Source organism: Schistocerca nitens, chromosome 1 (genome assembly GCF_023898315.1).
Source record: "Schistocerca nitens isolate TAMUIC-IGC-003100 chromosome 1, iqSchNite1.1, whole genome shotgun sequence".
Classification (NCBI taxonomy): domain Eukaryota; kingdom Metazoa; phylum Arthropoda; class Insecta; order Orthoptera; family Acrididae; genus Schistocerca; species Schistocerca nitens.
The window spans coordinates 122,452,356-122,465,339 of record NC_064614.1 but is presented as its reverse complement, the minus strand read 5'-3'; the positions used below and the strand labels follow the sequence as shown (position 1 = coordinate 122,465,339).

Here is a 12,984-nt window from a genome sequence, read left to right as displayed (position 1 = left end):
GACAGGCATAGTATATCTATTTCATCCTCAGCTTCTAAGTCTTTTAAACAAACCAGAAGAAATATACTTACATTATTTTTAATTATACTTTTATGAGAACCTTTACTTATTCTAACATTTGCAGTACTCTCCTGTCTGAGTTTCTCATTGTGCTTAGGCCTAGTGGTCACATGGTGTTCAGAGAGGCAGATTATGTCAACTGGGTTGGGTGACTTTAATTCATCAATGCAATTACCTAGGACTGAGATACAACTTGGTGGAGATAAAATTTCTGGTGATTGGTGAAAATTTATAATTCACAGCTGTGATTGGTGATCCAATGTGCTAGAATTGTGCTGTTTAATTTCTTTCCTAAACTGAAGATTTGTTTCAATCCTGACCTCTCGTAGAACTTGACATCTTTCTGTCTTACCTATCCTAAAAAGGTGCTGCTCCAACACGTGTAACCACTGGTATTTTACCTTTCATGGCAGTGCCTCCCCCCCCCCCCTTAAATTTCCTGCTATTACCCCAGCCAGTTTACCCTTCCCTTTCCTGTTGAGATGTAGGCCGTGCGTAGTATAGTCCCACCTACTGAGAGAATCAACAGGAACCACACCAATATGAGCCCCCGCACCCGACCCAAACAGCCGTTCCAACTCCAAATTAACTCTCCGAACAGAAGAGTTCAAATGAGGCCGGTCATGGCGTCTCAGGACAGATACAGATTCACCATTGGTGTGTCTCAATGCTGACGCAATCTTTACCAGGTCACACTCTATACTGTACCCAGGATCTCTGTCGATACTGTTCCCTGGCCCTCCCACAATAACCACGGCGTCTTCCCTGGTAAATCCTTTACAGAGTGAACCTAAATCCTCTGTCACCTGATCCAGACTAGCACTTGGTTTGAAAAAAATTTGTGACCTGGTATTCTGGTCCTAATTCCTCCTGCAGAAGTTGGCCTACACTAAGGATGTTGTTGTTTGTTGTGGTCTTCAGTCCTGAGACTGGTTTGATGCAGCTCTCCATGCTACTCTATCCTGTGCAAGCTTCTTCATCTCCCGGTACCTACTGCAACCTACATCCTTCTGAATCTGCTTAGTGTATTCATCTCTTGGTCTCCCTCTACGATTTTTACCCTCCACGCTGCCCTCCAATGCTAAATTTGTGATCCCTTGATGCCTCAAAACGTGTCCTACCAACCGATCCCTTCTTCTAGTCAAGTTGTGCCACAAACTCCTCCTCTCCCCAATCCTATTCAATAGCTCATCATTAGTTACGTGATCTACCCACCTTATCTTCAGCATTCTTCTGTAGCACCACATTTCGAAAGCTTCTATTCTCTTCTTGTCCAAACTAGTTATCGTCCATGTTTCACATCCATACATGGCTACACTCCGTACAAATACTTTCAGAAACGACTTCCTGACACTTAAATCTGTACTTGATGTTAACAAATTTCTCTTCTTCAGAAACGATTTCCTTGCCATTGCCAGTCTACATTTTATATCCTCTCTACTTCGACCATCATCACTTATTTTGCTCCCCAAATAGCAAAACTCCTTTACTACTTTAAGTGTCTCATTTCCTAATCTAATTCCCTCAGCATCACCCAATTTAATTTGACTACATTCCATTATCCTCGTTTTGCTTTTGTTGATGCTCATCTTATATCCTCCTTTCAAGACACTGTCCATTCCGTTCAACTGCTCTTCCAGGTCCGTTACTGTCTCTGACAGAATTACAATGTCATCGGTGAACCTCAAAGTTTTTACTTCTTCTCCATGAATTTTAATACCTACTCCGAATTTTTCTTTTGTTTCCTTTACTGCTTGCTCAATATACAGATTGAATAACATCGGGGACAGGCTACAACCCTGTCTTACTCCCTTCCCAACCACTGCTTCCCTTTCATGTCCCTCGACTCTTATAACTGCCATCTGGTTTCTGTACAAATTGTAAATAGCCTTTCGTTCCCTGTATTTTACCCCTGCCACCTTCACAATTTGAAAGAGAGTATTCCAGTTAACATTGTCAAAAGCTTTCTCTAAGTCTACAAATGTTAGAAATGTAGGTTTGCCTTTTCTTAATCTTTCTTCTAAGATAAGTCGTAAGGTTAGTATTGCCTCACGTGTTCCAACATTTCTACGGAATCCAAACTAATCTTCCCCGAGGTCCACTTCTACCAGTTTTCCATTCGTCTGTAAATAATTCGCGTTAGTATTTTGCAGCTGTGACTTATTAAACTGATAGTTCGGTAATTTTCACATCTGTCAACACCTGCTTTCTTTGGGATTGGAATTATTATATTCTTCTTGAAGTCTGAGGGTATTTCACCTGTCTCATACATCTTGCTCACCAGATGGTAGAGTTTTGTCATGACTGGCTCTCCCGAGGCCATCAGTAGTTCTAATGGAATGTTGTCTACTCCCGGGGCCTTGTTTCGACTCATGTCTTTCAGTGCTCTGTCAAACTCTTCACACAGTATCTTATCTCCCATTTCATCTTCATCTACATCCTCTTCCATTTCCATAATATTGTCCTCCAGTACATCGCCCTTGTATAGACCCTCTATATACTCCTTCCACCTTTCTGCCTTCCCTTCTTTGCTTAGAACTGGGTTGCAATCTGAGCTCTTGATATTCATACAAGTGGTTCTCTTCTCTCCAAAGGTCTCTTTAATTTTCCTGTAGGCAGTATCTATCTTACCCCTAGTGAGATAAGCCTCTACATCCTTACATTTGTCCTCTAGCCATCCCTGCTTAGCCATTTTGCACTTCCTGTCGATCTCATTTTTGAGACGTTTGTATTCCTTTTTGCCTGCATTTTTATATTTTCTCCTTTCATCAATGAAATTCAATATTTCTTCTGTTACCCAAGGATTTCTGTTAGCCCTCGTCTTTTTACCTACTTGACCGTCTGCTGCCTTCACTACTTCATCCCTCAGAGCTACCCATTCTTCTTCTACTGTATTTCTTTCCCCCATTCCTGTCAGTTGTTCCCTTATGCTCTCCCTGAAACTCTGTACAACCTCTGGTTCTTTCAGTTTATCCAGGTCCCATCTCCTTAAATTCCCACCTTTTTGCGGTTTCTTCAGTTTCAATCTGCAGTTCATAACCAATAGATTGTGGTCAGAATCCACATCTGCCCCTGGAAATGTCTTACAATTTAAAACCTGGTTCCTAAATCTCTGTCTTACCATTATATAATCTATCTGATACCTTTTAGTATCTCCAGGATTCTTCCATGTATACAACCTTCTTTTATGATTCTTGAACCAAGTGTTAGCTATGATTAAGTTATGCTCTAAGCAAAATTCTACAAGGTGACTTCCTCTTTCATTTCTTCCCCCCAATCCATATTCACCTACTATGTTTCCTTCTCTCCCTTTTCCTACTGACGAATTCCAGTCACCCATGACTATTAAATTTTCGTCTCCCTTCACTACCTGAATAATTTCTTTGATCTCATCATACATTTCATCAATTTCTTCATCATCTGCAGAGCTAGTTGGCATATAAACTTGTAGTACTGTAGTAGGCGTGGGCTTTGTGTCTATCTTGGCCACAATAATGCGTTCAGTATGCTGTTTGTAGTAGCTAACCTGCACTCCTATTTTTTTATTCATTATTAAACCTACTCCTGCATTACCCCTATTTGATTTTGTATTTATAACCCTGTAATCACCTGACCAAAAGTCTTGTTCCCCCTGCCACCGAACTTCACTAATTCCCACTATATCTAACTTTAAGCTATCCATTTCTGTTTTTAAATTTTCTAACCTACCTGCCCGATTAAGGGATCTGACATTCCACTCTCCGATCCATAGAACGCCAGTTTTCTTTCTCCTGATAACGACGTCCTCCTGAGTAGTCCCCGCCCAGAGATCCGAATGGGGGACTATTTTACCTCCGGAATATTTTACCCAAGAGGACGCCATCATCATTTAATCATACAGTAAAGCTGCATGTCCTCGGGAAAAATTACGGCTGTAGTTTCCCCTTGCTTTCAGCCGTTCGCAGTACCAGCACAGCAAGGCCGTTTTGGTTAATGTTACAAGGCCAGATCAGTCAATCATCCAGACTGTTGCCCCTGCAACTACTGAAAACGCTGCTGCCCGTCAGGAACCACATGTTTGTCTGGCCTCTCAACAGATACCCCTCCATTGTGGTTGCACCTACGGTACGGCCATCTGTATCGCTGAGGCACGCAAGCCTCCCCACCAACGGCAAGGTCCATGGTTCATGGGGGGACACTAAGGATGGCAGAGTTAATATTTTAAGTTTTCTAAATAATAGTCAACATGGTTCTTTGTGATTTGCTGTGCACATACTTTGAATGATTTTTTTCCCTCTATTTTTAGTATCCGCACTATGTTTGTCGAGTTACCATAAAAAACAATACCATGCCTAATAATGAGTTCGAAGTAGCTTGTATATGCTACTTTTCGTGTGTCCATGTCACCTTATAAATAAATAAAAAACTTTTTAATTTTTAATTCAGTGCATTAGTATTTCTAAAATGACTCTTTCATATAGTGTTCATTAAAAAATGACGATCATTCCACTTGGGGCCTGTGGAATGGTACATTAGCTTATTTGTTTTAGTTGTAAATATTTGTCATGTATTGTTGTTTTTCTGACATGTTCCACATCCTGGAGGACCACCTCACTACGGATCAATTGGAATGAAAGTAAATCTAATCTAGGCAAAGGCAATTGTGGTCACATGATACTTCATAGAAATAAGTATGTGGTTCAGAACAACATGCCCACTTATCAAATGCATAATTATGGTTTACTATTTTTAGCCTTTGGTACTGGTCTTTTTTTTATAAAAATTTCCTTACCGCTTAGTAATGAAGGCCATCAAGTATAAATAAATATCTGACTTTCTTTTAAATATTTCTTGTGTACAGGAATCAATAACAGTTTAAATCCTTTTGCTTTTCTTTATAGGCTCTCTGTGAAAGACATTGGCTACATTGGTCTACGTGATGTTGACTCAGGCGAAAGGTATGTACATTAAATGCAAATGATTCAACATCATGTGGCAATTTTGAAGGAAAAATGAGAATAGATTAAGAAAACTTTTCTTGACAGTAGTAAATATTATGAAACCTTCATGTACATTTTTTGATTGGATCTATTTTTTTATTATTGAATGAAAGAACAGAAGCGGTCCACGAAAAATACATTCTGTATATCTGTTAATTATTTACTCGCTACTTTTTAGTCTTCGAAGAATTCTGTGATCTAACTAAATTACAGAAATTATGGTGAGGAAAGTCCTAACTGAATGTAAATAACTTTGGAGAAATTTGAGCAACTCACCAGATACTAGAAGCATTGAGTTGTTGGCAGGTGCACATAAAAATTGTGGCAGCTGAATACACAGTGACTGGTGGCATGGGTAGCAGGAATAAGAGGTGGGAGGGAGGATTGGGGAGGGGTGGCTGATGGCCCAGAGGGAGGCAGCAGATGTGCAGGATAGGAATGCAGTATGCAACACACACATGCACCTGAGCCAATAAGTTTGTGTGGCACGTGATGATGATGACGATGACGTGGTGGAGAGGATTCGGAGGGTGTGTAAGAGAGAGGAAGGGGGGACTGTTGGGTAGAAGGTGTGGGTGCATTGGGTTAGTGGAGACTGAGGCCAGGAGGATTATGAGAGGGAAGGATGAGCTCCAAGGAAAACTCCTGATGCTGGGGGAAGGGTTCAGGTGGCCTGGTTTCAACTGGAGGGTCTGTATCGTATTCTGTTGTGAGCATCTTCCTTCATCTGTTTGTATTTTCATCCATTTCTAATTTTGTCCGTCATTGCGATTTCCTTCTTACCTCTGTCTCATTCCTCCCACTTTTCCCGCTATAATTATTTGTTGCAGACAATTCCTACTCTGTAGAGGTCCCAGTCAAGACTTGTTTTCTTTCTCTGATCGCGTCCAATAATATTCTCTGTTCTCCTATTTTCTTCATTATTGCTTTGTTTTTAAGTCTGTCAGCCCACTTCACTTTAAGCATTATTCTCCGTAGCCACATTTCAAAACTTTCTAAATATCATTCTTCTTAACCATCCCTGATTCGTCACTGTATAACACAACACTCTGGACATAACACTTAGCAAATATTTTTGTCAGCTCCATTGAAATTCTTCTGGCCATTGGTAACTGCTTCACTTTTTCTAATGCTCTCTTTCCAGCCTCCGTCGAGTAGACCGTTTGCCGGGTGCAAATATTTCAATTTGACGTCACTTCGGCAACTTGTGCACTGATGGGGATGAAATGATGATGATTAGGACAACACAACACCCAGTCCCTGAGCAGTGAAAATCTCTGACCCAGCTGGGAAATGAATCCGGTCCCTTAGGATTGACATTCTGTCGCGCTGGCCACTCAGCTACTGGGGACAGACATTTATAAATAATAGTGTATAGAATAGTAATAAATAAATCCAATAGGAGTAAGAGAATAATAATAAGAGGTCTGCCATAAGCAACAGCTATTATAACTATTGTGATGGAGGAATGTCCACTATAGCATTTGTTCTCTCTAGAGGCAGACAGTATTATGCAAGAGAAAAAAATGAGGATTTTTTTAAGCACAAAAATCATTGATATGTGGAGTATTGTGTTATGATCATGATTTTCTTAAATAATGACTGCAGGAAAATCATTAGGAATGGCACAAATAGGGGGAAAAGCACTGTCACTTAGCCAAATATCAGGGAGAGGGTAATTAAACAATAAACCTGAAGAATAGTCTAATACAGGAGTGGCACACTAAAATTTCATTGCAAAAAAAAGAGAATATGGCATTTTGTAAAGGCAAATTGTTACTTCTTTCACTGCCTTGAGAGCAATAGCGCCAATGTTCATGTGTGTATTAAGTCTTAGACAGAATAAATACCTTATGCACAGAGAGATCAGTAATTACATTAATCAGCTGATTATTTTCTTGTAGGAAATTCCTGTCTGATTGTGGTATATTAGCATATAGCACAGAGGAAGTGGAACGTTACGGTGTTTCAGATATAGTACAGGCTGTACTTGCAAAACTTGACCCAAGTGGGTGTCGTCCAATTCATATGAGTTTTGATATTGACAGCCTAGATGTGAATGAAGCACCAGCTACTGGAACCCCTGGTAAGTTGTCTCCAGTTACTACTTGTTAAATGTGCAGACATTAGTAAAAGTTAATTTGTGTGTCTTACAAACTAGTTAGTTATATCATACATTTATTTGCAATGGAGTCTTTAATTTTAATAATATTATTTCATTGTTTTCCTGAAAAGAAATGCACTCAAACAGCCATTGTATCAATTGATCTTCCCTCATCACGTAACACATTGACTGCTACGCGAGTTAAATATAACTCACAGTAAGTGGTCCCTTCGGGCCACGTGAAGTAAATACAACTCCTCCGTGGTAGAGTTGTAACTCACAGGAGCGTGCTGTGACTCGGTGTTATAGTAGGTTATGGCCCCAGTAACAAATCATGTTCGTGGCCTACGGTTTTCAAGAACTCGAGAGTAGTTATTGACATTTGAATTCGTGAGTTATATATAACTCACATTGCTCAGTCGTATTGGACTTTTCCTCTTTTTATTATTTATTTATTATTTAGTTTGACATATTACTTACACAGTCGATTGCAAATCACACACAGTTTTATTTACATTCTTCACCTCTAATTGCAACAACAATAAAACTGAAAAATTTGGGTCATTCCACTTTGTTTCTCTAACACCTGTATGCACTGTTCTTTATGAAAAAAACATTTTACGCAAAAATATAAGTCACAATTCTTACATTTCCATGCAGTTTGTTTGCATTTCTTGACAGCTTGCTCTCGTCCAAATTCATTCTTCATTTTTTTTTTTTTTAGCACGCTGTACACCTTCTGGCTGCACAATCTGCAGGTAACGTGGTGGCTTTGGTGAGAGATGTCTCAGGCTCATCGGCATCTTCTGTATGGAGCAGTCTCAAAGGCACTTCCTCTTTGAATTCTGTGGTTGAGATCTTCTTGTTGTTGATGTATTGGTAAATCACATGAGCATTTACCAGTGCTGACCCTGTCAGCAATTCAATTGCAAACTTCCTGTACCACTTCACACACACCACCTTATACAATGCAAGTACGACTTCATTTGGTCAGAAAGATCTATAAAATACTTTGATTGATTATAGTCAGTTATCATTGCTGGTTTTTTCTTTGTGCCCTTCCTGGTTTGAACTTCTGCTTCTTCTTCTACACGAACAGTACTCAACATCAGAACATCCCTCTTATCTTTCCATTTCAGTAATACTACACCTGTGGTACTTTGCTTTGTGTTCCCCCTTCTTCAGTTTTGCCTGTGCAACATCTTGAGGATTCAGTTTTCTGTTTGATCTTAGAGTACCAACTAAATGTGTTGATTGTTCAAGAAGCTGGTGTGCTAGATGAACACTTGTGTAAAAATTGTCTGTATATAAGATTCTGCCCTCATTTAGTAATCCACTCATAAGGCTCATAGCAACAGAAGTGGCAAGAGGAACACCAGGATTCACATTCTTCCCACAGTAAACTATCATATTCAAGGTGTAGCCACCCTTCGGACAAAGTTTGAACAATTTAATTCCGAATTTATGGTGCTTATTCTTTATATACTGAATGAAACTTAGTCTTACGCGAAATGGCACAAATGTTTCGTCAATGCAAACTTCTTTCTCTGGCACAACTGCACTTTGAAATCTCTGCAGTAATTTATCTATAAGAGGTTGAATTTTGAATAAGCGGTTTCTCAGTGGGCACTAGTTATCGGAAAAATGCACATACATAAAAGCAGTTCAAAACGATTGTGTGACATAACATTTTTTACAGTGTTGTGATAGAGCATATTTCTTGACCAATAATTTGGAATCCTCAGTTTTACATTTAGTGACATCCATAAGAAAAATCGTAAAAATTGTTCAATTTCAGTTCTTCTGACATCAATCCACTTTTTCAGTCACAGATTAACAGTTACTGAATGACTTTCTAAGACCTGTTTTGCATACAAATATGTTTGTTGAGTTACATATTCTAAAATTTCATCAGTTACAAAATATTTGAATAAATCATATGGTGTCTTGCCTTTGAGAGTTAGTGCAACAGAAGCATTTACACCAGAACTGGAATGAATAAATGTAAAGCTTTTCATATTTTTACCCGTAAATGGCCCCAGACAATCTCATTAGAATTTGTTCTAAGTGTGCCATCTTCATCTTCAGAACTTTCTGATATTGCACTTACTTCAATTGAACCTGAATCAACCGCAGTAGTTATGGCGCTAACATGGTTAGAGGTGCTTTGTTGCCTGGTTTTTACAGCTGTGAAGTCTGGTTCTCTGACTTAATGTGGATATAAAACTCTTCTTCCTACATTCACTGATGTGATTCCATCATCAGAACTTCCGGTTTAACATCCGGTCTCCTCTGGTAAAAATTCGTCTGAGCTATCACCAAATAAAGACACAGAATCTTCATCACTTATGTCAATAACTTCATCTAAAAGCTGCTGTACATGCCTTTGTTCATCTTCATAACTTCTAAGAGACATTTTCTTCTGCCACCATATCACTTTGTTATGGAGCAAACAACACTGAACAGAGACTGTAGCAACAATGCATGAAAGCAATAATGGAACTGTACACAAAAATGCTGTGGAATGAGAAACTGACAGGAGTACACCTGGTACCTTTACTCTGGGGCCATGTGAATCATATGTAACTCACACAAAAAATTTAAAAAAGGTACTAAAATGCCATATGTTCACTTTATTTGCACTTAACAACTTGGAGCAAAGTAAAGCAGGATATTGAAAAAAAAGTAAATGGCCCCAAGGGGTCGGTAACCCAACTATACCATGGCAGTCAATGTGTTAAACACACAAATTTGGTAATCCATTTGAAATCTCCTTCATTCCTTCCCATGAATATTACTTGCTCAGTGACATTAAATTCAGTTGAATATTTTCACAAGCTAATTTTTCATTTATACTAATGCATAATGCTTTTTTACTGTAGTTTTTGCAACAAGCATTCTTTTCTATAGAATCCCAGAGTGTGGAATAACTGTTAATGAATTTTAGACAACATTATTATAGTCTCACCTTCAAATGGTGTTGTGGTGATACCACTGATAACACTCTTAAGGCATTTCAATGGATTTTTCCTGAACGTGGTTCAGTCATTGCAAGCAACGAGAGGCTGTATGTGTGGTGACACTGCCATATACTTCGCTGTGATAAGTGAAAGAGATCATCGCAGATGACATTAAGCATCTTTGCAGCTGTCTGCATAGCGACTGTCATCATTTACAGTGGTTGTTTACACTCTTTTCTTTGTTCATCCTGTGCTTGCATAGTACAGTTAAATATCAAATACTGAACAATGTTTATTGTGAATGTGAGCATGAGTTCCCATAGTGTTGAATCCAGAAAAAGAAAAAGAGGAAAAGGATAATGGTAACATGTAGAGTCACCTAAAGAATGGATATGTTGATGCAAGCACTAGAAATGGGAATTGGAACAGAAGAAGGCTTACTGCTCAACCGTATATCACCATCCACGACTTTTAATTCACTGCAAAAGATACGTCAGATGTAATGGGCATGTGACCATCGGCACTGGACATTGGCGCATGGCAGAGCATTGCATGGTCTGATGAATGTTGATACCTTCTTTATCACGTTGATAGGAAGGCATGAATCTGTCATCTTCCAGGGGACCAGCTCCTTGATACCTGTATTGTGGGATGGAGACGAAGTGGCTGCATTATGCTCTGCGGAGCTTTCACATTGGCATCCATGGGTCCAATGGAGCTCGTGCAAAGCACCATGACTGCTAAGGAATATTGTACACTAATTGCTGACCATATACACCCTTCATGACAATCATATTTCCTGGCAGCAGTGGCATTTTTCAGCAAGACAATGTACGTTATCACAAGGCCAGGAGTATAGAGTGGTTCGAGGAACACAGTGGTGAGTTCCAATTGATGTGTGCTGCCTCCCCCCCCCCCCCCCTCCCCAGCTCGCCTAGTCTGAACATGATCAAACACATCTGGGATGTGATTGGCTGTGGCATCAGAGCTCGTTGACCTCCCTCCCAGAATTTATGGGAATTAAGTGACGTGTGTGTGTGTGTGTGTGTGTGTGTGTGTGTGTGAGGCCTTGGTAGAGCACTTGAGGGAATTGGCACCATATCTACACACATGTGCGCGCGCACACGCGCACATGTGTGTAGATATGGTGCCAATTCCCTCAAGTGCTCTACCAAGGCCTCATTAGTTCCATGCCATGATGTGTCACTGCTGTTATCTGTGCGAATAGTGGACATACCGGCTATTAGGTGGTCATAATGTTATGGCTGATCAGGGTAAATGGTCACCATGTTGCTTTCCACACCATAGTGAGATATCACTATTATGATCCCTGGAACATGGATGTAACAAAACGAAACCTTCCAAAGCTGTGACATTTTATACGCATTTAATCATTGCCCAGCCAGTCTTAATTATAATGGCCACATCACAGCAAACAAATAATGTAATGTTATCATATTAATTAAGTGCAGTTTTCTTTTGGCTTATCAGCAATGTTAGAAAAAGGATAGATTGCTACTCACAAAAAGGATAGATTGCTGCTCACCATAAGGATGATCTATTGAGTCGCACACAGGCACAAGGAGAAAACTATAACACGTAATAGCTTTCAGCCAAAGCCTTCTTCAGCAAAGAAAACACACACATACTCACACAAGCAAGCATTCCTCATGCACAGATGAGCACTACCCCTAGCAGCTCTAACTTGAATGTGACTGTCATGTGGCAGTGACTTAAACACTGACGGGAAAATAGAATTGCAACACCAGGAAGGAATTGTGTAATATAAATGAAAGTTGGTGGGTGTGTTTCTAAATGAGAGAGATGATGTCAATAAAATTTTGTGCCAGTGGCATAAGAATGCCAATAGGAGCACCACTATAAGGACGCAAATCAGGCTTGCTTTAAATACATGCTGCAACAGTCATGAGTGTGAGTTACCTTTGAGATAAGATGTGGTGATTTGATGTTGGTCAAGAATACCTTTAAGGTGACAAAGAACCCATTATCAACACCTCACTGAATTTGAATGACATCTTGTAATAGGGCTGTGAGAAGCTTTATGTTCCTTCCGCGATATTGCAGAAGACATGGGAATGTGCAGTTGCAAGAAGACTGGGCTCCGTATGGTCATGTGGCACTACCAAGAGGGAAGACCATTCTGTTCAATGTACAGCTCAGGCTCAACGTACTGGAACTGTAGCAGCAATTTTGGCAGCAAATGGCACTGTAGTGACATAATGAGCTGTTACAACTTCAAGAACAGCTCTGACACAGATGCCCTGTTGCACGCATTCCACTGACAATGAACAACCATCACTTGTGACTTCAGCAAAGTGTCGTTGAAGGGCAGGATGGAGGTCTGTTGTGTTTTCTAATGGAAGCTGTTTCTGTCTTGCTGCCAGTGATGGCCATGTGTTGCTTAGGAGGAGGCCAGTGGAGGGCCTGGAACCAACCTATCTGCATGCTGGACATACTGGACCTACAACTTGAGTTATGATTTAGGGTGCAATTTTATATGACAGCAGGAGCACTCTCATGGTTATCCATTGCAAATTTGTGTGTCATTCTGGTGATCTGACCTTTTGTGTTGCCATTCATGAACAGTATTCCAGGGAGTGTTTTCCAGCAGGATAACACCCACCCAAATATCGCTGTTGTAGCATAACATGCTTTACAGAATGCTGACATGTTGCCTTGGCCTGCTCGATAACCAGGTCGAACCGCCTACGGGTCCGGGGGTTAGAATAGGCCCGAGGTATCCCTGCCTGTCGTAAGAGGCGACTAAAAGGAGTCTCACACTTCTTGGCCCTATAAGTTCAGGTCCAATTTTATGGTTTGACCTGCCACTTTCCAAATTCTACAGAAGTGCGGGCCATAT

General features: G+C 40.1%; 1 protein-coding gene across 2 annotated transcripts in view; it reads left to right on the top strand.

Annotated features, from left to right (window-relative positions):
• Positions 1–12,984, top strand: part of LOC126242557 (arginase, hepatic) — a 71,483-nt gene that overhangs the window by 48,273 nt on the left and 10,226 nt on the right. For both annotated transcript variants that reach the window (XM_049948096.1, XM_049948097.1), the window contains exons 5-6: positions 4,941–4,997; positions 6,944–7,125. In XM_049948096.1, the coding sequence (XP_049804053.1) occupies positions 4,941–4,997; positions 6,944–7,125 (239 nt within the window). The remainder of the gene's footprint in view (positions 1–4,940; positions 4,998–6,943; positions 7,126–12,984) is intronic.